Raw genomic sequence first — 25928 nt, 5'->3', positions numbered from 1 at the left:
AAATCTGCTGCTCTGTGCAGGCCCCCAGCATAGGGCTCCCTCTGTGTGAGAGAGCCTATGCTGCTGCCATCTCATCGTAGGTGGGGTGATGGCACTGGGATGGGGCCATGAAGCTGCACCGTGTGGCATGTACCTAGTTCCCATGTTGCCTTAATCAGCCCTGGTCCACACAACACCCAATTTAAGAACTGATGAATCTTAACCAGGTACCACTTCTGTTAGTGGCCTTACCTGCCAGACACTTTGGGCACATGGCTATTTTTTTGTGTAGATTGATACTCCTACATCCACTCCTACATCCCACAACCAGTAAATCAAATCCTCCCATAACTTTCTGTATTCCACAACGTGGTTTCACATTCAAATGACTAATTCAGGGCAGAAGTGAAGGAATCAGTGGGCAGTTCTGAGAAAACACGAATAACTTTGGCATGAGCAGCTGCTGCCAGGGATTGTGAGATAGGGACCAGAATACACTTCTAAAAGAGCAGTTGGGTAGAAGTGCTAGATGTGGACACCGACCACTGGATTGCCAAGGCAGAAAAGCTACTGAGATGACAAAAATTGAAATTGTGCAACTCATAACCAGTTAAATTAACCCAGCCTATAGCTGGTTACAAAATCATAGTGCAGTGTGGGCACTTCACAATTAAGGGTAGAAAACATTTTCAAAACTATTCCCCTCTTCCCCCCGCCCCCAACTTTGCACTGGATAGCATTCAGCACTTGCAGTGCAGAGTGCTTTCCCTCTTTACGTTATAAACCTTAAGTAATCAACAAGGATTAAACCACAAAATAATACAGATGATGTCCACGGTTAGAGGTCACCCTATTGTTCATTCATTTGCTTTCTTTATGTTAAGGTTAATAGGTCAGTCTTAACTATGCCTGTCACAGGATGACTGGCTCCTTTAAGGGGAAATGGAACCAAACACACTTGTGCCATAATTAATTAACTGTTTTGCAGCCTGAGAGGTGTCCCTAAGGAGGGTCAGGTGATAGCTTAATGGACACTTGGACTTTATAAGAGGCCTGAGAGCAATCACTTTTGCAGTTAGAACTACAGGGAGCAGATAGGTGTCTATGGAAGGCCCTGAGCCAGGGTTTGCAGGGGAAAGAGTACTCCAGAGGAACAAGCCTGGGGCCAGCACTCTAACCCATAATGGAAAAAGAGACTCTCAAACGTAGCCCAGATATGGGTTGGGAATAGGGCCCAAAGGGTTAAAGAACAATTTTTAGTTTGGACTTCTTGTTTTGGGACTTGGCTGGAAAGTTAAGACACATCTCCAGAGCTGACTAGCATATTGAGAGCTGAGGAGACACACCTTGTGGAGGGAAATTGGAGCAGGGAGTGCCTGCAGTGCAACACTTTACCAGAATGGGATGCTATGGAACAGCCATGCCCATGTGCAATGCCCTCTCTTGTTCATGCCTTAAAATATGAGGTGTCTCTTCATATCATTAATGTCTTTATTTGACCATTATATAACTGTATACTATAAATTAATTTCTTCACCTTAAATAACTGCTTCTAGCTTCCATTTTGGGGCCCAATCCTGTGAAGTTATGAGAGCCTCTTGTTAAATGCTGTTAATGTTTGCAAGGGTGAGGTGTACCTTTGACCCCTCACTTAACCTCTCTGTGGGCATCATTTCAAAGTGACAGGCCTGCATTTCTCTCAGGACTGAATCCTGAGATTCACCCTGCTCTCGCACTGGATTCCCAGCTCACAGCACCCTTGTTCACCAACCATGTCCTCAGAAGGTCCAGCTGCGTTTGATCCCTGCTGTCGACTTCTCTCTGGGAGCCTGTGACCCCTACTATGAAAGTGCAGTGACTCAGAGAATAGCTTCTTCAAAAGAAAGCTATTATCCACAAAAAGAAAAGGAGTACTTGTGGCACCTTAGAGACTAACCAATTTATTTGAGCATAAGCTTTCGTAAGCTACAGCTCACTTCATCGGATGTGGGGTGAAGGTTCCTGGGTTAGTGGTTCTGTTGTGTGGTGTGTGGTTTCTGGTGAGTATTTGCTTCAGGTTGGGGGCTCTCTGTAAACAAGGACTGGCCTGTCTCCCAAGATCTGTGAGAGTGATGGGTCATCCTTCAGGATAGGTTGTAGATCCCTGATGATGCGTTGGAGAGGTTTTAGTTGGGGGCTGAAGGTGATGGCTAGTGGCGTTCTGTTATTTTCTTTGTTGGGCCTGTCCTGTAGTAGGTGACTTCTGGGTACTCTTCTGGCTCTGTCAATCTGTTTCTTCACTTCAGCAGGTGGGTATTGCAGTTGTAAGAATGTAAGAGATCTTGTAGGTGTTTGTCTCTGTCTGAGGGTTTGGAGCAAATGCAGTTGTATCGTAGAGCTTGGCTGTAGACAATGGATCGTGTGGTGTGATCTGGGTGAAAGCTGGAGGCAAGTAGGTAGGAATAGCGGTCAGTAGGTTTCCGGTATAGGGTGGTGTTTATGTGACCATCGCTTATTAGCACCGTAGTGTCCAGGAAGTGGATCTCTTGCATGGACTGGTCCAGGCTGAGGTTGATGGTGGGATGGAAATTGTTGAAATCATGGTGGGCTTCTTAAGGGCTTCTTAAGGGCTTCTTTTCCATGGATCCAGATGATGAAGATGTGATCCATGTAGCGCAAGTAGAGTAGGGGCATTAGGGGACGAGAGCTGAGGAAGTGTTGTTCTAAGTCAGCCATAAAAATGTTGGCATATTGTGGGGCCATGCAGGTACCCATAGCAGTGCCGCTGATTTGAAGGTATACATTGTCCCCAAATGTGAAATAGTTATGGGTGAGGACAAAGTCACAAAGTTCAGCCACCGGGTTTGCCGTAACATTATCGGGGATACGGTTCCTGACCGCTTGTAGTCCATCTTTGTGTGGAATGTTGGTGTAGAGGGCTTCTACATCCATAGTGGCCAGGATGGTGTTTTCAGGAAGATAACACAACAGAACCACTAACCCAGGAACCTATCCTTGCAACAAAGCCCGTTGCCAACTCTGTCCACATATCTGTTCAGGGGACACCATCATAGGGCCTAATCACATCAGCCACACTATCAGAGGCTCATTCACCGGCACATCTACCAATGTGATATACGCCATCATGTGTCAGCAATGCCCCTCTGCCATGTACATTGGCCAAACCGGACAGTCTTTATGTAAAAGAATAAATGGACACAAATCAGACATCAAGAATTATAACATTCAAAAACTAGTCGGAAAACACTTCAATCTCTCTGGTCACTCGATTACAGACCTAAAAGTGGCAATTCTTCAACAAAAAAACTTCAAGAACAGACTCCAATGAGAGACTACTGAATTGGAATTAATTTGCAAACATGATACAATTAACTTAGGCTTGAATAGAGACTGGGAGTGGATGGGTCATTACACAAAGTAAAACTATTTCCACATGTTTATTCCCCCTACCACCCCACCCCCCATTCCTCAGACGTTCTTGTCAACTGCTGGAAATGGCCCACCTTGATTATCACTACAAAAGGTTTTCTCCCCGCCCCGGCATGGGCTCTCCTGCTGGTATTAGCTCATCTTAAGTGATCACTCTCTGTACAGCTTATGCTCAAATAAATTTGTTAGTCTCTAAGATGCCACAAGTACTCCTTTTCTTTTTGCGAATACAGACTAACACAGCTGCTACTCTGAAACCTTTCCTTACAGTGTGTATGGTAACACCCATTGTTTCATGTACTCTGTGTATATAAATCTCCCCACAGTATTTTCCACTGAATGCATCCGATGAAGTGAGCTGTAGCTCACGAAAGCTCATGCTCAAATAAATTGGTTAGTCTCTAAGGTGCCACAAGTACTCCTTTTCTTTTTGTGAATACAGATTAACATGGCTGCTACTCTGAAACCTGTCTTTATGGAAGATGTAGTCCTCCAGGGAGCCCAGAGGGGAGAGAGGGGCTGGAACTACAATTCCCATAATTCTCAATGTGCCATGCTATAGAAATGCCATTTAATGTTTGTTTAACTGATTTGAAACAAACATTTCAGGTCATTTAAAAAAATGAAATATTCCAGTTTGGACTAGTTGCACTGATTCCCCAAAAAATTCATTTGATTTGCCTGACAGAAAATTGAAATTTTTGTGGCAAAATCAAAGTTTTCCCAGGGAAATTCAGGAATTACATTTTTCATCAAAAATCATTCTGACATAAAATTACTGACCAGCTTGACTAATGGTGGAGAGAGTAGTAGTTACCATGGCCCCATCTCTAAGTCTATTGTGGAAGAAGATTTCCAGTAGCTCTCTATTTTCCCCATGTTTCCACCCTCCACCAAACTACCTCTTGAATCCCACCATCCATTTCCATAAGACAGATTTCTGCTGCTAGCCAGCTACCAAAAGCAAAACCGAACACCTATCTGCCAGATATCTAGCTGTATGTGTGTCACTGCTCCTCCATTTGCAATGCAATATGGCAAGTCCATCAGTCTGCATCACAATAGATTGTGAGTCTATTAAACAAGGAGGAATGTCACAGCACCAGTAAGAAACTTTCTTTTCCTCTTTCTACTTACCCTTCTATCTCTTTTCCTCTTGCGACTGGTTTTTATTATTTATATTTGCTTCTTGGCATGGCAATGCTGAATAACACTTGGTTGAACTGTTGGTGATATTCTGAGATAATTAGCTTAGGTATTGAACACATTGACCGTTTCCATTTCATGTCTCAGATGATCAGTTACCCCTTTTTCCATAAGGCAGTTATTATTTTGATTGTCATATACCTTTAAGTCATGCTGTCAGGGAAATTGTGAATGCAGTTAATGTCTCTCTCTCTTACCAGGTGTTTCACTGTATTGACAATCTGCATGGGACGTTTCTTTAGTGGGCTGGTACTGGTCTTTTGGTGCAGCCTAGTGCCACTGCATGCCTTCCCTGTGTTGTCCCCAAGGGTAGGGAAGCCCCTGGGGTTTCAGAGTTTAATTCCCAGCCACAGTTCAATGGCAGCCCGGGAAAGCACTACCAGCTGGGAGCTGCGACTGTGCTCCCAGCTGGGGTTGACAGACAAGTGCTAGCTCAAGCAAAGCGAGTGCACTAAAAAGAGCAGAGTAGCTGAGGATAGCACAGGTGGGAAGTTCAAGCTATCTGCCTGAGTAAAAACCCGCCCAGAGCTCCTACGTATTTACTCATCTATAGCCTGAGCTACTGCCCGTGCTACATCGCTCTGTTTTAGCATGCTAGCTTGAACCGCACTCTCCCAGCTGCAATGTAGACATATCTGGAGGGGGAGGGGGCCTGGTTGCTGACCACAAGACAAGGCAAGGAGCTGCCTTGTGTGGCCTGTAGGGTTTTTTTGTGTATGTATTTATTTTAGTTTACTGCTTGTAAAACAGTGTAGCAAGAATGCAGCTTAAGGCTTTTGCCAAATTGGAATCAATTTGGATTAAATATGTGCCCCTGTGATAAAATGGTTTTGGCACTCAAACCTGACCTTTCCTCTCTTCCCTGTCCTGCCCCAGGACTGCAACAGCTTCCCTTTCACTGGTTTGTCAGTGCTGCTGGCATCCATTTCTTCAATGACTGTAAGCTTGTATAATTGATAGAGGTAACTAAATGCAGGTTTCTATTCTTAATAAAGTTCATCTTGAGCACATCAACACCAGAAGGCACCATATCCTGCTTTCTGTGCAACAGTGTGTGGGTTTTCTAAAGACTGAATTTAGACTCTCTTTATTTTCAGTATGTAAGCAGCTGCTGGATGTAAAGCTGTCAGACTCCTGAAGGTCTGAATGACTGAAATAGTGACACGTACTATAGAATCTGTTAGAGACTTGATTATATCAGTTCCTTTTGTGTGTATGGTTCCCCCCCCCCATCTTGTTTTTGAATTAAAATATCTATAAAACTTATACTTGTTTACATTGAAAATGATGGTCATTGCCTTCCTTGCTTGTCCTACTCACCAATGTGTTTAACTTTGCTTGTGGTGTTGGTTATGTGGAGGCAGACTGATTTTCAAAGTGTAAAGCCAGGCTACAGTACCTGCTGGGGGTTCGAGGATGTGGGATTTGGGCTAAACTAGGGTTGGCTCAAGGGGGGCTGGGAGTGGAAAGAATAGGTATCTGCCCTTCACTCTGTGCTCCGCCATGCCCCATCTGTCAGAATGAAGAAGTAGGACACCTTTCTGTAAAGGGCAAAGTAGAAAAACGCAGTATTTATCCCTGTTTACTGATGTCCCCCCGTCTCCACCCCTTTGGCCATATTTTCTAATCTCTTTTGGCATGGCCATTTCCTTTACTATTTTTAACTTCATCAGCTCAAAGCCCTACCTTATTTTTTCTCTTTGTCCCTCTCCCTAGTCTATCTAATTACTCTTCCTGGGTCTTCTATGCATTGGTCTCCTCTCCATTCCCTTTCCTTGCTCTGTCTTCTACGTCCTCCTCCTGTTCTTCCACACTACCCGCCTCTTTCATTCCATAGCCACTTTCTTCCTCAGATCACACTCTTCTCCTTCCCCTCCTTTTTTCTTTTTCCCCATTCTCTTTCTCTCCCCCCTTTATTTGTTATCACTGTTGTAGGCACCCTTTACTAGCTGGGTCTCTGAACTTAATTGAGAGTGTTCCGGCTGGGGAGATCCTGTGTCCTGCAATCCAGCCTTAGAGACCACAATTCTCATGATGCCTTGGGGAAAGAGTGAGAGACTTCCTCTTCCAGAGAGAGCAGGCGGTGGACTTCATTTTTGGGAGAGGAGCAAGATTGCTGGTGAGGAGCTCTCTCCATACCAGGAACTGCTGCTAACTGCTGCTAGGAAACCAGAAGCTGCTGCTGAAAGGTGGGGCTTTGATCAAGCAGGGAGCCTCAGAGGCAGTTAATGGCTGTTGGAGCCGTGGGAGAGACAGACTATAGCTGTGCCTAGAGCTGACTGAGGTGGGCCTGCAGTGAAGGATCTGTGAGTGATCCGATGAAGTGAGCTGTAGCTCACGAAAGCTCATGCTCAAATAAATTGGTTAGTCTCTAAGGTGCCACAAGTACTCCTTTTCTTTTTGCGAATACAGACTAACACGGCTGTTACTCTGAAACCTGTGAGTAACAGTAACTCCCACTGTTGTTTGGGAAAGTACTTGCAAGGGAAGAGGCCAGGGTGAATTTGATCATGATTTAAATCACTAGTCAGGAAGACCCAATTTAATCATTGTTTTCTACATAAAAGTGCATTCTTGTTGGTTGTTATAACCTTAATACATATTCTTCACAACTCAGAGATAGATGTAGGTTTCATTTTTAGAAGGTACACCCTATACATTTTTAAACAGTGATTTATTTTGAAAACTTTTCAGATTAGTTTTACAGCTATATCAGAAAATGAATGATTGTTTGGTTATTTCATTTACCAAAGGTAATTGAAGCAGATATTTATGAAGTCCATTGGGAGGTGAGCTATCTCCAATTCAACAGGTTAATCATTAATATTTGGAGGATTGCTGTATTAGGAGGAGAACATCACCAGACAGGCATTTAAATTGTTTTATTTAACTGAAACAACATTATTAAGTATTCTGAATTTTTTTCTTCAACAGCAAACATATAATATTTTAACAAAACAAGCATATGTCCCTCACTTCTCACATTATCTCCAGACTTCTTCTCCTTGTCCAGTTCTATTCCATCCCCAGCAATCTTCTATTCATAGAATATCAGGGTTGAAAGGGACCTCAGGAGGTCACCTAGTCCAACCCCCTGCTCAAAGCAGGACCAATCCCCAACTAAATCATTCATTGAACTTTTTGCAACTTTGCACTTTTAGAGAGAGGTAAGGGATTGACTTTGTGTACACAAATTTGCAGAGGGACAATAGAGTTGAGGTCTGTTATTTCTCACCTCTTTATATTATTTATGTATTTAAAAACATTTTTGCGGTTAACAAGCATGTTATCTCTGGAGACACAAATCCGCAATTTGAGAACTGCAAAACTAAGCATCTCTGATGGTGTCTTCTAGACCAGATGTGGGCAAACTGTGGCCCACAGGACTGTTCTGCCCAGCCCCTGAGCTCCCAGCCAGGGAGGCTACCCTGACCCCTTCCCTGCTGTCCCCCCTCCCCTGCAGCCACGCCGCCGCCCGGACAGCGCTCTGAGCGGCGGGGCTGTGCATTCCAGCCGGGCGGCACGGCAGCCAGACATGCTGCTTTGAGTGGCATGGTAAAGGAGGTGGGGGAGTTGCATAAGGGGTGAGGGGATCCGGGGGGCAGTCAGGGGACAGGGAGCAAGGGGTGGTTGGAGGGGGCTGAGGTTCTGGGGGGGTGGTCAGGGGATGGGGAACAGGGGGGGATTGGATAGGCATGGGAGTCCCGGGGGGCAGTCAGGGGACAGGGAGCAGGGGGCAGTTGGATCGGTGTGGGAGTCCCAGGGGGCCTGTCAGGGGGTGGGGGTGTGGATAGGGGTTGGGGCAGTCAGGGGACAGGGAGCAAGGGGGTTTGGATAGGGGGTGGGGTCCTGGGGGAGTGGTTAAGGTCAGGGGGTCTTGGGAGGGGGCTGTCAGGGGACAAGGAGCGGGGGAGGGTTGGATGGGTTGGTGGTTCTGAGGGGGGCAGTCAGGGGGCGGGAAGTGGGAGGGGTCAAATAGGGGCAGGGGCCAGACTGTTTGGGGAGGCACAGCCTTCCCTACCCCACCCTCCATACAGTTTTGCAACCCCAATGTGGCCCTCGGGCCAAAAAGTTTGCCCACCCCTGTTCTAGACTGAGCATTGAGTCCCATTGGGTAGATAGAAAGATTAACTTAAATAATCTATACAGAAGCCCCTGGAGCCCCATAAAATTGGGTCACTAATCCATGAACTATTGGAACTCATTTAACAAAACTTTTCTCAAACATTACATGAATATATTGTCTCATACTATAGAATTAGAATTTATAATCCCTATTCCATAATGAGATCTCTTTGAGCTATAATGTGTCTTAATTAAAACTATCTTTAGATAGGTTTGTTCCTCAAAAAGCATTTTATCAAAAAAATCCGATTTAAATCAAAAACATCCAATTTTTTTTTTAAATCATTGATTTGTATCCACCCTGAAAGGGGCACAGCAGAGAGTCTGAGGAGAGAAAGAGTGATCTGCCCATCGAACCAGGACCCACACCTGCTGACCTTTGGTGGGGGCCAACTCCAATTTTCAGAGGGGTTGTGCAGCTTGTGGCCTTGGCTGGACTGATAGAACCAACAGAGCGCTGTCTCCAGCTTCAGATCTTCAAGCGCGCCCACACAAGTGTCTAGGACTCTGAAATCCAGAGTGTACGCTCCAGGGTGGGCTAAATGGTGGCAGTGTAAATGCCAGTTAAATACATTTCATTTATTACTGTATACTATATTTGTTAATTGATTGTATTCAACTGCCCCTTGTGGGTTTAAATTAGTGGTGACATTTAATCTTAGTCTGTTATACCCTGTTTAAATTGTTAAGTAAAGGCGTGTTAACTCTAATTTAAGTATATTGGATGTATATTATTTATAATTGGCATTTCTGAGTTAGACCCATGCCACAGTTTATTATTATTTATTATTAGAATAGGCTTTTTCCTGGAGGTTCCCAAGGCACACCATTGAGTGTGTACTGGGGCCAGCCAGGTGACGGCACCGCCAATTTAAAATTCCTTTAGGAGTAAAGGGACTGCAGCAGAGGGGTGGATAGAGGATTCCCACGTATCCAACATCACCACTGGGATACTCAGGATCTCCTTTAATGTCAACAACATCAGGCACCCAGGCGAGTGTTGCCGGCTCCTGAGTAACCCAGGGAGGAAAGGGAGGGGTTACACTGTTGTTATTTATATTGTGGTAGGAGCTTCTGTGACATCCGCTCCTGCACTTCACACACGCACACCCCTGCCTCTCCACTTGCCAGTGCCTGCTCCCTATTCTCATTACAATGTCTGTTTTCCTCATGTTTATTCCCCCTCCTCAGTCGGGTGTCAGCTCATTGGACTCATCCCCATTGTCTCCCTGCAAAGGCTCTAATGCAGTAGTTCTCAACCTATTTACCATTGTGGGTAGCTCTCTCTGTATAACGTGGGCTGCATCCACACAATATGTATACTACCTGTATGGCAATGAGGATGTCACATGAGCCACAGCTGTGTGCTGATTGGGCTGCAAGCGGCCCCCAGGCCACAGGTTGAGAACTACTGCTCTAATGAGCCTCTCCACCACTAACCCTGTGAATCTACATATTTCCTTCCAGTCCGCTCAGCACGGTGGGACTGGCAAGGGGAAGAGAAGCACAGCAGCTGTTCATGGCTGAGTAAGTTGCGGCCTGCGTGCTGATATGCAGAGGCACCATAGAAGACTCATCCGGAGTGGACACCCCCACATGACAGGCACCAGACCTTGTGCTGTGATTGGGTTTATAATCCTGCAAATGCTGAACTTCCAGACTCTGCCACCAACTAGCTTGCACAGTTGCTGGCTCTCTCAACCTGTACATTACCTCCTGCCCCCTCCATTCTGTCTGTCTAACGAGCTATTTATAACACGCTCATCACTGTGCTGTCTGAGAGCCCTGCAGAAAATGCAAACCAAGTGGTCCAAATCTGACCACAATTTGACGTGTCTTTTGTTTTCACCCTCCTCTCTTGTGCATATATATGAAGATCATCTCTCTCCTTTCCTTTCCTCTAGCATCATCTAATACCCTAACAATTTGGGTTTTTTTAAAAAGAACATTTTCTCTTTCTCTCTTCTTCCTCCTTTCCTTTCTTCCCCAGGACCCTCCTCCCACCAAGAGGTTGGTGATTATTGTACAAGGGCCACAGATTTTGATGTTACTATCTTCTTGAACCCGGGCATTGGGCTGTCTTCCATCCATGTTTCCCATTGAGCTGATGGCTCCTTCAACCCAGACCTCACCTGAATGCTTAGTGTAGCAATACACTGGATGAAATCCTGGCCCCATTGAAGTCAATGGGAAAACTCTCTTTTACTTCAATAGAGCGAGGAGTTTACCCACTATCTTTGTAAACCACCTGTAAAGGACAGGTCCTAAAACCCAAGAATCTCTCTGGATTTTAGGGACATGAAGTCTTCTGTGTGTGTATAGTAGTGGACGACGCTGTGTCACCTTTTCCCCTTACTCCATTCTTTCTCTCTCCTACCAAGCAGCATGCCTCCATTGCGTCTCATGTGCAAGTAAATTGTTCATGCGGCCAGGAAAAGATGGAAGAGCCCAGCTTGTTGAATGTGTTGAGAAAATGAGAATTGGTCAATAGCAGTTATTTCTATAGCAATTACCTTTTTTATAAATAGAAACAAACTCATAGGTGCACAGTTTTAATGGTGAGAGTAGTTAACCATTGGAACAAATACCAAGGGTTGTGGTGGATTCACCATCACTGGAAATTTTAAAATCAAGATTGGGTGTTTATAAAAACGACCAATCAGGAACTACTTTGGGGAATTCCTATGACCCCAGGAGGTCAGAGAAGATGATAACAATGGTCCCTCTAGCATTATAATCTATGGTATTTTCCATGAAAATATGTCATCTGTATTTGAGGAAAGTATCTGACCATAAACTTTAGTTACTCACTATTTCAACCTGAGCATGTACAGTACTACAGGGGAGTCAGATAATATTTGATTGATCTGAGTGGCAAGTCAGTCAATGCCATAAATAACTCAATCTGTTTTTCCAGTCTCTGAAAGTGTCATTTCTGTACCATTCCTAGTGTCTTCCATTTCCAGGAGCTGAAATTTTAGACTGCCACCAATTTCAGTGATTTGTCTTGTCACTCACAGCCCTGAAGAAACTGACAACTCATAGCAGACATTTGAGAAAAAGCTATTAAGAAAATGTTTATCTGGCATGTTTGAGTTATATTTATTAATTAATTATTACAGATCTTGAAAGATTTACCAAATGCCTACTAGTGTTAGCCAGAGGGATAAACCTATTAGCCTAAGTCTGATGTGAAAGATGTGGGAAGATCTACATGTGAAGTTCAGGGGCAACAACTCCATTGCCTTGACTGTTGCTCCTAAGCTAAAACAGAGTAAAACAGACATGATTCTTATCAGTTTCACTGCTCCCTGCAAAGAGTTCTAAGTAGTAGCAGTGAGATTATTCAGCACCTTGTCAATTTCACTCTGCTGAGGATTGGGGAAGCTATAATGAGCAGCAGAGACACTGGAATAAACTATCTGCAGACTCGGGAAGACTGCTAATAGGCTACCTTCATTTTGCATTTGGAATTAGGCTAACATAAATCTAACTTCTTTTTGGTGTTGTGGTTGTTAATGGAGCCTAAGTTTTGTAGAAATTGATGGTTCATTCAATAGAGACAGCTTCAGTCACTGAAAGCTTCTGGGATTTTAAAAATATCCGCTGTTTCTACTCAATCAAGTGGAGTTATTGTTTACATATTTTAGTTGCAAACAACGGACCATATCCTTCAGGCTTTACTACATACGTTTTTCAGGCTATGCTCCTATTGAAATCAATGGAAGTTGATACTCAATAAGATCTGCAGGATCAGGCTCTGCATCTGTATTACCAAGAAATTTCTCTGCAGTTCAACTGTAATTGCAAGATAATTTATCTTTTTTTAAAATGGTTTCTATTTTTAAAAGATATCTATGAATCCAAAAGCTGCTTCCTTACAGAGAATATTTCCTAATCCTCTTTAGAAGGATTAAAATGTAAAACATTCTAGCAATACAAAAGAGAATCTGTAGGTGGATTTTATACCTGTCTTTTCTCTCTTTAAAGATTTTATATTCTTGCAGCTGATAAATGAAAAGTTACCGGAGTTATAGTATCAAACATAATCAAAAAGATAATGCCTATATCTTTTTAGGAATTAATTGCAAAAAGCTTTCCTAAGTTATTTTGTTTATGTTAACCTCTAAAGTTGTGACATGATTCCTGCATCTGAAGATGCAGTCAAAGGCAGTCAAAAGGCATTTTAATTTGCTCAACCAGCATACACTCAGCAAATCACTGTAGGTTTAATTGTCCTAGAAAGTATTACTGGAAGATATATTTTCATACAAATGAGCTCTTTAGTAAGAATTTGTAAAATGCATTAGCTACAAACAGGTTTTATTAATTAAAACAAACATATCTTGAAAACATTCTTTTTCCAGCTTCCTTCAATAACTTACTTTTGTGATGATCCTAAGAAAAATACCATTCCTAGTTGATGTTTGCACTATCTCTTTCATACTATCTCATCATAGCAATTGAGGGAATCTTAATACCCATTTCTAGTTATATTCCAAGACCAGAGTGCCACTGAGCAAGTACTATTTTGTGCTTTTGGGTGGGGGTAATTTTGTTTTTTTGCAAAAGAAGTTGGTTTTGTTTGGGGGTGGGGAAAGGGGAGGTGTGTAAACTGATAGGCTTAACTTTGTCTTGAAATAGAAAGAACTTGTACCACCTCCTAAAAGTTCACTGTAGCACCAGCAGCTGTAGAGTAGATAGAGGTCAGCAGCCGTAGAGTAGTTACATTCTGCTCCTAATTGCACAAGTTATAACATATGTACGTCACTGTAACTAGATCAGAATTTGTCCAGCAACCTTTTAGAGGGCCTGAAGTTACTGATACATACATTTTTCATGAATCCAGCTAGTTCCTTTGAATTATCCATTGATGCAGGTGGCTTCTCGCAGAATATTATATACTGTGCATTAAGACTCACAAAAGAATTCAGTGTCCATATTTGAAACATGCATTCAACTTCAGTGACATTACAGAGGCCACTGAAAGTTTGGATATACTTTTAGAAGAATAGTGTGCCCCCAGTGTACCAAACAGCCAGATTGAAGAGGCAGAGGTTTGCGCTGGAGATAAGACATGTCTTCAAGCTAGAAAAGCCAGAACAGAGACACTAAAATGGATAATTTAAAGCACAAGGATTTGCTGATTTTCATTTAGACAGTATATACTAATAAATTAACTAATTTAACACAATTTTTATCTTTAGATTTTTCTTCCTTTTGTATTGCTTTTTTAAAAAATGTAAATGATATTAATTACATTCACTTAGTCATGATGGGCCTGACTCCACAACCTTTACACCGAGTACTACTGACACAGACCGACCTGTTAGCTGCAGTGAAGTTATCTGTGTGAGCAAGAGTTCCAGCATTGGACCTTATAGGCATAAAATTCAAGCATGTTGCCTTCATATGAAATGTGTCTTCAGTACCTAATTGTGCAGTTCCCTAAGCCAAATATCCCCTCCCCCTTCCAAGGTGAATGTAAATGCAGAACGATTAAAAATTGCTTGTCCTTTCTGCATAGATGGTGGGTCTGATTTTTCACTGCATTACATCAATGTAATGCCTTTGTGACTACCGGTGTAACATAGTGGAAACTCAGGTTTGGTGCAGTTATTTCTGTTTAGCACTCCAGTCAAATAGTTTATCTTTTAATTTCCCATGAAATGTCAAGTACATATTTTCCCAATCAATAATTCAGATTTAGTGAAGTAATAACTCAGTGGAGGGACTCCACTTATGCTTATATTAGTAAGGTTTGGGAATTTGTCTTTATGCTGTTTTCTCATCCTAGTAAGTGAGGGAAGCCGGACAACCACTACACTTGTGAATGCACTCACACAGGAACAGTATAAAAGACAAAAACACCACTTCACCTATGGGTGGACACTCTTCAAAAAGTGATCACTCTATAGCTCACTGATCAATCCTCATCCTCAAAGGAAACCTGCACAACGCTTTCAAAAGACAAGCCTGGGAGCTTAAATTTATAACTCTGCTCGACACTAAAATTATGGACTGTACAGAGACGCTGGATTTATGGCTTATTACAACAATCAGTACCTCCCTAGCCCTCTCTTTTTGTCATAATGGGCCACTCTATCTTGAATGATCCCTTATGATATGTGCTAACTACTTATGCTGAACAGTCAGTTCCCCCTTGCATTTTGCTGTGATGGGGAGAGTACCTTTTCCAGACCTGAAGAAGAGCTCTGCATGGCTCAAAAGCTTGTCTCTTGCACCAACAGAAGCTGGTCCAATAAAAGATATCACCTCACTCACCTTGTCTCTCTAATATCCTGGGACCAACAGGGCTACAACTACACTGCATATGGCTGAGATTCATATAATTTATGGATTTTTTTCCTCTGTTTTTTCCATTTATTTACTTTGGAGCATTTGGCAGCACTTTATGCGTATTCAGTTTCACCGTTTTCCCTGTGTAATCAGCTAGTTAATCAGTTTTGTCCTTTTTTGTGTGTGAGTCTTTCATGCAACAACAAAGAAGAGAAAAACATTCTGAGTAATAGGAAAATGAAACCACAAAAATTGGCTGGGGGTTTCAGGGACAGGACTTTAATTTGTTTCTTTCGTTTAGCAGGTTTCAAGTTGGTGGTGTGTCAAACTTTCTTACATTTAATATTTAACTAGATTTCATAATTGTGTGACATATTTGTTTTTTATGTAACCTATTTTTGAAGTTCTGGATAAAAAGGTTATGTTTTAATAATAAAGTATGTAGATATGCAAAAAATGAAAGTTTGGACACATGATCCCATTATTCTCCCTTTGTTTTTGTTTTTTTCCAAGCTGCCTGTCTCGTCCTGGGCTGTATGATTTTTCCTGATGGCTGGGATTCAGATGAGGTAAAACGGATGTGTGGTGAAAAGACAGACAAGTACACACTTGGGGCTTGTTCAGTTCGCTGGGCATATATCCTGGCTATTATTGGAATCTTGGATGCCCTGATCCTCTCGTTTCTGGCATTTGTGCTTGGCAACAGACAAGACAGCTTGCTAGCAGAGGAACTCAAGTTGGAAAACAAAGGTAGGATTGCCTATACTCTGTGCTGCCTCAAGGGCAAATACTTAAAAAAACAATTCTCTCTCTTTTTAGCAAAAAAAATCACACTTTCTTATGTTGTAATTTGCTGGGGGATTTTAATAATTTTTTTAGTTCCCAAATCAAAGAACTCCTTAAGTTACAATAATTTCTGCTCTGTTATAGAACTTACTGATTTGTGCTTAACATTCTGGAAGGAGTAGATAAAATATTTTTTTTTACATTTCGCCTTAGTTTCCTGACTTGTTTTGTAATTCATTATCATTGAAACTTTACCATCTTTAACCTTGTCCACACGCCTCTCTGCATTTGTTCTTATTTTGTTTCCTTTAGGATTTTGCATTGTAATATGAATACCTGCGGGCTGCGGTATACTCATGCACAGTATGTTACTGTGCAATAGAAAGTAACAAAGGAATGGATGGCTTGGGAGACTGGTAATGACTTATGTAATGGGGTAGCCCAGGGGTAGTCAATAGACAGACCGCAGGCCAAATCCAAACTATCAGATGCTTTTGAACGGACTTCGAAATCTTTTTATTTACTTATTATCATTATTGTTGTTTTGTTTTATTATTTTTTATTATCATCATTGTTATTATTTTCTCTGAAGTCTGGACCTTGACTATACATTGATCAAGAAATTTGGACCTTGACAAAAAATAATTGACTACCCCTGAGATAGTCTTTGTAATGCGGTGCCATGGTCTAGTGGATTGACAACAGAGCTCCAAAGTCACAACACAAAAGTTCTAACCCCCGTTCTGATTTAACTCACTGTGTTGCCTTGAGTTGGTTTCTTAGCCACCTCACATGGATATGGGGTAGGTTAATAATTGAATGTTTATACAGTGATTTGAGAATGTGGCATTCACCACCCATCAGAAGCCAGTAGAAGCTTAAAGCTGTTTGTTTGGCAGCGTACATTGTGTATAGCAGTTCATGTCAGTCCAGTTCCTAGTGCACAGCTGTCCACATCTCTGAAAGCACCTATCTAATTGGTGCTAACTGGCACAGTTGGGATCAGTCAGCACATGAAAGCCAAAGGCTGATTTGACTTGAAGACTGAACTAACCCACACAACTCTAGGACTCACTAGTGCCCTATTAATGTTAAGGTGTCTAGGAAGGCTTGTATTATCATTGCCTTTAATCTGCATGTTCTGTGGATAAACTGAGGGCTTCATTTTCCAGGTCTGTCAGTGTGGCATCTTTCTACAAGAATGACATTCACTTAACATTTTAAAAGGAAATTGTAAAAGGAAAATTCATCTCTGTGTCTTCTAAGTATGGCAAAAGCACATTTAGAATTTTTCTCAGGAGACCCAGTATACAATTGAAACTAGAAGTGTTTCACACAGGGTCAGAATTTTGGCTTGCTTATCTGAATTCCACCTACCAGAATTTCAGATATACATTTTTTTAACTGAACGTCTTTAATAAACATACTAATTCAAGGTATACAGCTAGATGATAAAACACTTTCACCCTTAAATTTGTGAATGTTTGTGTGTATCTTAATTTGTTTCCCAAAATTTGCCTTTGCTCCAATAGAATTATATGATTATACCACTTTTATACCAACTGATCCTGGGGGCATACATTACAAAAGACTTGGGTCTGCTCTAAACAATGCCAGCTGCAATGGCCCTTTAAGAGCTCTTCAAAAATTACTGGAGTGGAAGGCATCCTGGCCACTCTCTTAGCATGACCTGTACACGAGGGAGGCCAGATAGCATGGCATGCAGCTGATTGTGCTGGCTCTGCATCAGCCAGAGATTCCCCTGTGAAAAGGGAATGCCCAGCTGTCCACTTATGTCATCCTCTACCACAACAGGGCCAGGCTATGGACCAAAAATCTGTCTCCACATTTTCTGATATTGTTATGGAGTAACTAGGCATGAAAGAATGCAATAACGTATAAGCATAGAAACATTATTACCTGATACAGAAAAATCACAGTTCACAGGGTCATTATTAGAGATTATTAATGGTTATAATTGTAAAATTAATCTTGGGCCCAATCCTGCAGTCCTAATTCAAGCAAAACTCCCACTGACTTTAATGACAGTTTGTTTGAGTAAGCCCTTTGTACCAGAATTATTTCTGGAAATTGGAACAAGGAAGTGTATACAAAACAAGGTGATAAAGTAAAGTAACAAAATCACAGAAAAGAACAGTCTGTACTCCTCTGTTGTTTTTGACATTCAGAATAGCTAAATGTTAATAGGTTAATGAATGCCCAAAAATAAGAAACGTCTTAAAATTCTGAACTGGAGAGGACTGAGACAAGTGTTCCATATGCAAGACAGCTGTATTTTTTTCACCATTTCTTACTCCTCTCTAGTTTACTCAGGTTTGAGAATAAATGTAACACACTGGTCAACATGTGTTCTAGGTTTGATTACTATAACACAGTCTGAAATGTAGTTTTCAATGTATAGTCTATATGCAGTTTTTCTGATACATAAATTCTGTGTTACAATCTGTATATTTTTCCACACAAAATCAACTATAACCTGAAGGAGGGAGGCATCTCTAAAAAAGACTTTCACATGATACTTATGCACAGCTATTCTGTTCTCTCTTTTCATTAATGGCATATTTTGCTTTTTGTTACAGGAACCAACAATAGTGGCTTAAAGCACTGTATGTTATCAAAATTAATGGCAATGAGAGTGATAGCACACGGGATAGGAATTAATCTTGGTTTTAGGCTTCATCAACACCATTTAAAATGAGCCAGCAATATCAGGCATTTACCTTGATGTGTTATAGAATAGCATAATTTAACATGTTGAACTGTATTAATTTTAATTATGTAAAATTCAGGCTCTAGCCAAAGCATGAAGTGATCACAAGAGATGTATTTTCAATTTCTTTTGGAAAAAGACTGTTATGGCAGAATGTTCTAGTTTCATGCATGTTATGAGGCATCAATGTATAAGCGTTCAGGTTGAAACTCTCCTCTCCACAGGAAGAGTTAAAGTTACCCCATGCAGTAAACTCCACACAGAGAGACGTCAGTGGGATTGTGTGGGTTAAAGCACTCTCCTTTGACTGGTTGGGCTGTCAGACCAACTTTTCTAAGGTTCCTTGGAAGGGCAGAACAGCTACAAGAAAGGAGGGTTAACACTCAGGCTCACCTTTTGAGACCAGATGGTCCCAGGTGAGCAGTTTGAACTAGGGGTTTCCCAGCCTAAAAAGCCCCAGGGCTGACACAGGGAAAGGGAATAGTGTGCTAGGCAGGAGAGCCAAAGACAGAGACAAGAGCGAGTTGCTCCCTGGTGATGGAGCAATGGTGTCTTTGCTGAAGTTTCTGTAAGAATGAATTAATTTCCCGTGTGTAGTTTTCACCGTCTCTGTTGCAGGTGAATGGGACTTGTGTACATTTGGTAAATAAATAAAACAGAGTTTAAAATCCCAAAATCTGCTATTGCTTAGAAAGGGGCAACAGAGCACTTGCTAGAGATCCTGTATGACTAAGTGCTCTTCAGCTGTCATGTCATGCCTAAGAAAGATAGCTTGCTCACGTACACATATGGCTTATAATAAATGTGCATCAAATACTACAAAATCCCTCACATGTTTCCATCAGGCAGATACAGAAACACACAAGTCTGTGTTTTCAAACTTAGGTGCCTAAATATGGATTTGGATGCCCAATTTTAGGCATCCAAGTTCGAAAATTATGGCCACAATGTATACAAAAATTCAAATAGTCATCATCCAACTGAAGCAGGCATGCTGGGCTCTCTTATCCTCCAGCTATTCACAATAAGCTCCGCTGTTCCCCCTTCATTTTACAGAATCAAATCCCCTGAGGTCTCCTGAGATATAAAAATCTAATATATGAAAAATCTTGTTTTAAAAGTTGGCACTTAATTTTCTGTAAAATAGCTCCTAAAATTTAACTATTTTTATTCTAGTCTCTTTCTTTGATTGACATTTTCCTTTCCTTGCCATGAATGCCCACCTCTCTTCCATCCTTCATTTGTACAAGCTTAGGAGTGATCCACATGTTTCCTCTAGCTCAGGGGTGAGCAAACTTTTTGGCCCGAGGGCCCACATCAGGCTTGCAAAACGGTATGGAGGGCCGGGTAGGGAAGGCTGTGCCTCTGCAAACAGCCTGGCCCCCACCCCTATCCGCCCCCTCCCACTTCCCGCCCCCTGACTGCCCCCCTCAGAAGCCCTGACCCATCCAACCCCCCCCCACTCCTTGTCCCCTGACCGCCCCCTCCCGGGACCCCCCGCCCCGACCGCCCCACTGGGATTCCACCCCCTATCCAACCCTCCCTGTCCCCTGGCTGTCCCAACCCCTATCCATACCCCCGCTCTCTGACAGGCCCCCCGCCCCACTCTTTGTCCCCTGACCGCCCCCTCCCGGGACCTCTGCCCCTAAATGACCCCGGGACCCTACCCCTTATCCAACCCCCTCCCCCCCCGCTCCCTATCCCACCCCTCCCGGGACCCCCCAGGCCTCACCCCCATCCACTCTTATTGGAAAGCCTGGGAGGTAAGCGGGCGCAAGCCACGCTGCCTGCGTGGCTGTGAGGGAGTGGGGACAGCGGGGGAGGGGTCAGGGGCTAGTCTCCCTGGCCGGGAGCTCAGGGGCCGGGCAGGATGGTTCCGTGGGCCGTAGTTTACCCACCTCTGCTCTAGCTCCATGCTCAGGGTGTTTTTTACTGCTTGTAACACAAAACCAGCTTGACCAGTTGTATTCCTACTTTACAAGGAAGAGGAAAACTACCTGGGTGCTATTCTTCAGTGAATCCATTGCTGCAGTCAGACACCACATTTACCAGATAAACCATGCAGACCTGCAGAGCTGGGACTAAGAGCCTAAGACAAATGTTTATTCTTAAGTGCCTAAAAGGAAGAGTCAAATAACTACTCCACTTTCCATAGCTGCTGAATAAAAATTGAATCACTCATTTCAGTGCAAAAAGAATGCATCCGATGAAGTGAGCTGTAGCTCACGAAAGCTTATGCTCAAATAAATTGGTTAGTCTCTAAGGTGCCACAAGTACTCCTTTTCTTTTTGCGAATACAGACTAACACGGCTGTTACTCTGAAACCTGTCATTTCAGTGCCTAATTTTAGATGTGGAAACTTGAAAATCCTTGCCCTAGTTGATAGTTCCCAACACAATTCTCTGCCATTTGAACTAAGGCAAAAAACTCTGTTAAAGTGGTAAAGGACTCAGATGTTCTCTTTCAGCTGCAACCAGCTACAAAAAAGTCACGCTGCTCATACATATAATATAATCATTACAATTAGATGCAATTGCCAATTACTTTGTTTAATTACAATCCGCTTTCTTCAAATACAGCCTACAACATAGGGCCTACACAATGAATTTACAAGGCTTTTTAAACATAAAGGAAGTTTGAAGGGTTAGTACCAAGACATTTTTGATCCAGAGGTTCACAAGGAAATGTTAAATGCAAATCCAAAAAAATGTAATGATCTATAATTAAAAGGCAGTTTAACTGACTCTCTTAAAACTATATCTGAAAAAATCTCCACCTCCAGCACCTGGCTATTTTCAGGTTACACCAACTTTGCCAGCCAGAAGTATATGGGAGATAAAAATTATGATTGCAACCTTAGCTGTGGTGAGAACATCACCTCTCCATAATGAGGAATCTGCCTACACCCAGCACTGCATGTGGGGTCTAACCACAGCTTCATAAAGACAAATTATAACCTCTCTGTTCCTACATGTGATACTTGCAATAGAGCATTCACATTTTTCCCCCCAACAGTCTGCTGTGGTATTAAATATATGGTCTGTGTCTAAACTGCAGTGGTCATCTGTTTCAAGTAATATAACTCAACAAATCCATAGTACTTATGGACTACATTTTGACCTCATATACATGCAGGCAAATCCTATTGATTTCAATGGAAGAGGTGTGTATGTATTAGAAGAATGAATAGGATTCCATACTTTCTGTAAAAAGAACAGGCATACTTGTGGCACCTTAGAGACTAACACATTTATTTGAGCATAAGCTTTCGTGAGCTACAGCTCACTTCATCGGATACATTCAGTGGAAAATACAGCGGGGAGATTTATATACACAGAGAACATGAAACAATGGGTGTTACCATACACACTGTAAGGAGAGTGATCACTTAAGGTGAGCTATTACCAGCGAGGGGAAGGGGGGAACCTTTTGTAGTGATAATCAAGGTGGGCCATTTCCAGCAGTTGACAAGAACGTCTGAGGAACAGCGGGGAGAGGGGAATAAACATGGGGAAATAGTTTTACTTTGTGTAATGACACATCCACTCCCAGTCTTTATTCAAGCCTAAATTAATTGTATCCAGTTTGCAAATTAATTCCAATTCAGCAGTCTCTCATTGGAGTCTGGTTTTGAAGTTTTTTGTTGAAGAATTGCAACTTTTAGGTCTGTAATCAAGTAACCAAAGAGATTGAAGTGTTCTCCGACTGGTTTTTGAATGTTATAATTCTTGACATCTGATCTGTGCATTTCCTATGTCTCAACTTGCATTAGGATCTGCTAACATGATCCCAACATCTCTGCAAAGTCACATGGTTAATACAACTCCACACAAGCATAGGAGTCTTTGTGATAGTTCTTGGGGTACCCAGGATTGTAAATCACCGTGTTACCCCTGCTGCCAATGTGAGCATGTCTTGCCTATGCTTAACTGGGTGTCAGCTTCCTGACACTACCAGGCTGTTAGCCCAGAGGAACGTGTGTGAACAGCTACACCAGGCCTTACTTTGCCTTGCTAATTAACCGTAGATACACCTAAGCCCCTTTGAAGTGTTTCGCTGTAGTATCCAGCCCCTTCTCCATGGAACACTCATAGAAATACCAGATCAGCTGTCCCCAAGTGCACACCAGTTTGAATGATTCAGCTCAGGATCAGCATCTAGCTTAATATCACAGCACTTAGATATAAACATAGTGAAAACAAGGATAAGTGTATTATCAAAGATTCAAGTAATAGTGACAGGTTTCAGAGGGGTAGCTGTGTTAGTCTGTATTAGCAAAAACAACGAGGAGTCCCTGTGGCACCTTAGAGACTAACAAATTTATGCCAGAATAAATGTGTTAGTCTCTAAGGTGCCACAAGGACTCCACATTTGTTAAGTAATAGTGAGTAATGATATTAGAAACAAAACGTTACATATACAACAAAATTATTACATGCTTTCTAGAGTCTAAACTTGACTTAACAGGTTAACTTCTTATATAAAGTTTTATCTTAACTAGTATCTTCAGAGGCAAATTAGGGGTTTGTGGGGCCCTGGGCCACAGCAGGTGTTGCCGCTCCCCACCCCTTGCACCTCAGTCCCTCCTCTTCCCCTCCCAGCGCTTCTGTGGGAAAGTGGGGTCAGGTTGCGAGGACTTCCCTGGAAGAAGCACTGGGTAGGGGGAGTGGGGCAAGCCCACGCGCCCTGACCCTGCTCCCCAGCAGGAGCACCGGGAGGGTGGTTGGGGTGCAGGGGTGCCTATTTGTCCAGGACCCTGGGCACAGGCCCTGTTGGCCCAGTGGCCAGTCCACCACTGAGTGTGTTTTGCAGTGTTTCAACCAAAGTTGGCTGAGATCCTGTTTTCATAAATGTAAATAACTACACATTTACTTCCTTGGTGCACAATAAGGGGGTGTTTTCTTTGCCTTCTACTTACAGTCCCCAAAGTTAATTGTCTGTACTCTGAGATAGTATAAATTGCTGTGGCTTCTTTTTCCTGTGTGCTGCTTCTCTATTGACTTTGCATCTTTCCATTGACTTTGTATGTAAATGGGTATCCACTATGTTAACTTACAATGCTTAATTAACATCCCGATGGAGAGAGAGGTGAATAAACATCTTTTGGCTGACAGGAAATCTTTCTCCATCTCTGTTGGTACCTTTATACAGACTCTAAGAACATATTTTCAGTGTATATATACATAAATCTTTATATAGTGCCTTTACATAAATTTCACAACAATACTGACCAGTGTGACCCCAGCTGTCATTTGAGACCCACATGACATTCTTTAATGAACCAGCATGTACATACCAGAATCAGGATATTCCTATAACTCCCTTGCCAGTTGGCATTAAGGGGTTTTTGGGTCACTGTCCTCACTGGTCGGTTCTAATGGAGAAATGGGTCCAGGATAGTAAACCAAATATAACTTAAAATTGTCAGGAAGAGGCTGCTGTGGTGCTAAAGACAGCTCTTAACTTTTGCTATTGAAGCTACATGGTTTACCCCCCCACTACCCCCCTATGCAGATCCTATAGCAGAATCAAGACCTTTGTTTAGAAATTATACAGAGAGACTGTAGAGAAGAGGCATTAAGATTACAGAGGAGTTAGAAGAAATAATCTATGGTGAAAGATTACATACATTAAATATGTACTGCCTTGCAAAATAGTCTGCTTATACAGTAGTATGCAAATTCATAAAGAAATTTGCCAACAAAAGGAGGAGAAATTGTTCTAATTTGAAATAAATAAAATATTTGGGGTTTAGAAAATATGTATATAATTTACCAGCGAGATTAAAATAGAGGCCTTCAACAGTAAATTAAAGTAACTAATAAAGGAAAGGACTATCCTGCACGAGTGCAGGGTGATGTATTGGATAATCCAAGAGTTCCTTTCCAGCCTAACTTTCTGTGATAAGATAAAATCCCCTCTCCCCCAAACATATGCATGCATTAGTCTACTGAAAAAAATGAAAAAGCATGAATTAAGGGTGTCTGCTCCCCACTGATTAATGAAGGAAGAATATGGAGAATGGCATTCTGCTTCATGGAAAGAGGGATCCCGTGCTGCTAAACTCTATGGGGAGCCTCATTCAATAGCAATATTAAAGAAAAAACTGTCCTCCTAATGAATCAGTCGAATGAGGCACACAATGCTGCCACTTCAAATCTTTGAATCACTTCAAATCACTTCATCAGATGCATTCGATGAAGTGAGCTGTAGCTCACGAAAGCTTATGCTCAAATAAATTTGTTAGTCTCTAAGGTGCCACAAGTACTCCTTTTCTTTTTACAGATTGATTGTTGAAGGTGTGTGTTTTAAATCCACAGCTATTCATCTAGTTTCTATAAGCAGGAGAAATAGTGAGTGGCATAAATGTAAGGTGTGAGCACCAGGGTGAGGAATGAGTCCCAATAAACTGCAGGATAAAGAACATGTAGTAAAATTTCATATCAACACTAGAAGTTGCATTAGAAGTGATGTTATGTTATGTCCAAAACTGAATAAAAGTCAGGAAGTGTTTGCTTGCAATGCATAAGCATAGACTTATGGTCCCCTCTAAAATTTTAGGGATTGCATTAATAAAGAAAACAGAGTTTGAAACAGAAACTCATTTATCTCACTTTATTTTGTCATAATCTCTTTTCGTGTCTCGTCCACAATCATAGTTTTTTCCAGTGTTGGGCAAATGATATGGTCAGTCTGTAGCCCAGGCGAGATCTTCCATGGTGCACAGTTCCTCCAGCAGCTAGCAGACCAATAGATGTTTCATGGTTTGTGTTTCACCACAGTCACATGTGTCTGGATCACTGGAATAGTCCTGCTTTCGTATATTGACTTTTGATCTACAGACTCTTGTTCAGAGGTGATTTAAATATCTCCAGGTCAACCAATCCTTCTCCACACCTGCAGGAAGGCATTTGGCAATGTCAAATGTGCATTTGGTTTGCGTCATATTTCCAGTCATGTAGCAGTCAGTGATTTTTGAAGTGGTTTCATTGCAGCTAGGAACCTTTTCTGTGGTGGAGCCACGAGGTGGATGTCTGGTATCTTCAGCCTGTCATAATCATTCCATTTTGCTTGTGACTGCTCTCCTGATATCCGGTGGAGCAATTCCAGCAAGCACATAAAGGCTGTTCACGTCTGTTGGTTTTAGACATCCTATGATATAGTGGCCGCAGTCATTCAGCACAGGGTCCAACTTCTTTGAATGAGCTCTTTCCCGCACCAGACATATGTATTCAGCTGTTGAACAGCAAAATGCAAATGCAGTGGCTCTTAGTGTTGGTTGGTTCCCCATTTTCAATTGCAAGCTTCCAGAGTATATTGTTCTGGGCACTAACTTTGCATCTTCTTCTAGGTTTAGGTGCTTTTCAACAAG

General features: G+C 42.2%; 1 protein-coding gene across 4 annotated transcripts in view; it reads left to right on the top strand.

Moving 5' to 3' along the window:
- The window catches only part of LHFPL3 (LHFPL tetraspan subfamily member 3), a 399978-nt gene that overhangs the window by 259860 nt on the left and 114190 nt on the right, over positions 1-25928 (top strand). For all 4 annotated transcript variants that reach the window (XM_048836397.2, XM_048836394.2, XM_048836396.2 and 1 more), the window contains exon 2: positions 15553-15789. In XM_048836397.2, the coding sequence (XP_048692354.2) occupies positions 15553-15789 (237 nt within the window). The remainder of the gene's footprint in view (positions 1-15552; positions 15790-25928) is intronic.

Source organism: Caretta caretta, chromosome 1 (assembly GCF_965140235.1).
Source record: "Caretta caretta isolate rCarCar2 chromosome 1, rCarCar1.hap1, whole genome shotgun sequence".
In the NCBI taxonomy this organism is placed as follows: domain Eukaryota; kingdom Metazoa; phylum Chordata; order Testudines; family Cheloniidae; genus Caretta; species Caretta caretta.
Note: the sequence above shows the minus strand (reverse complement) of the source record. Positions and strands in the feature narration are given on the sequence as shown.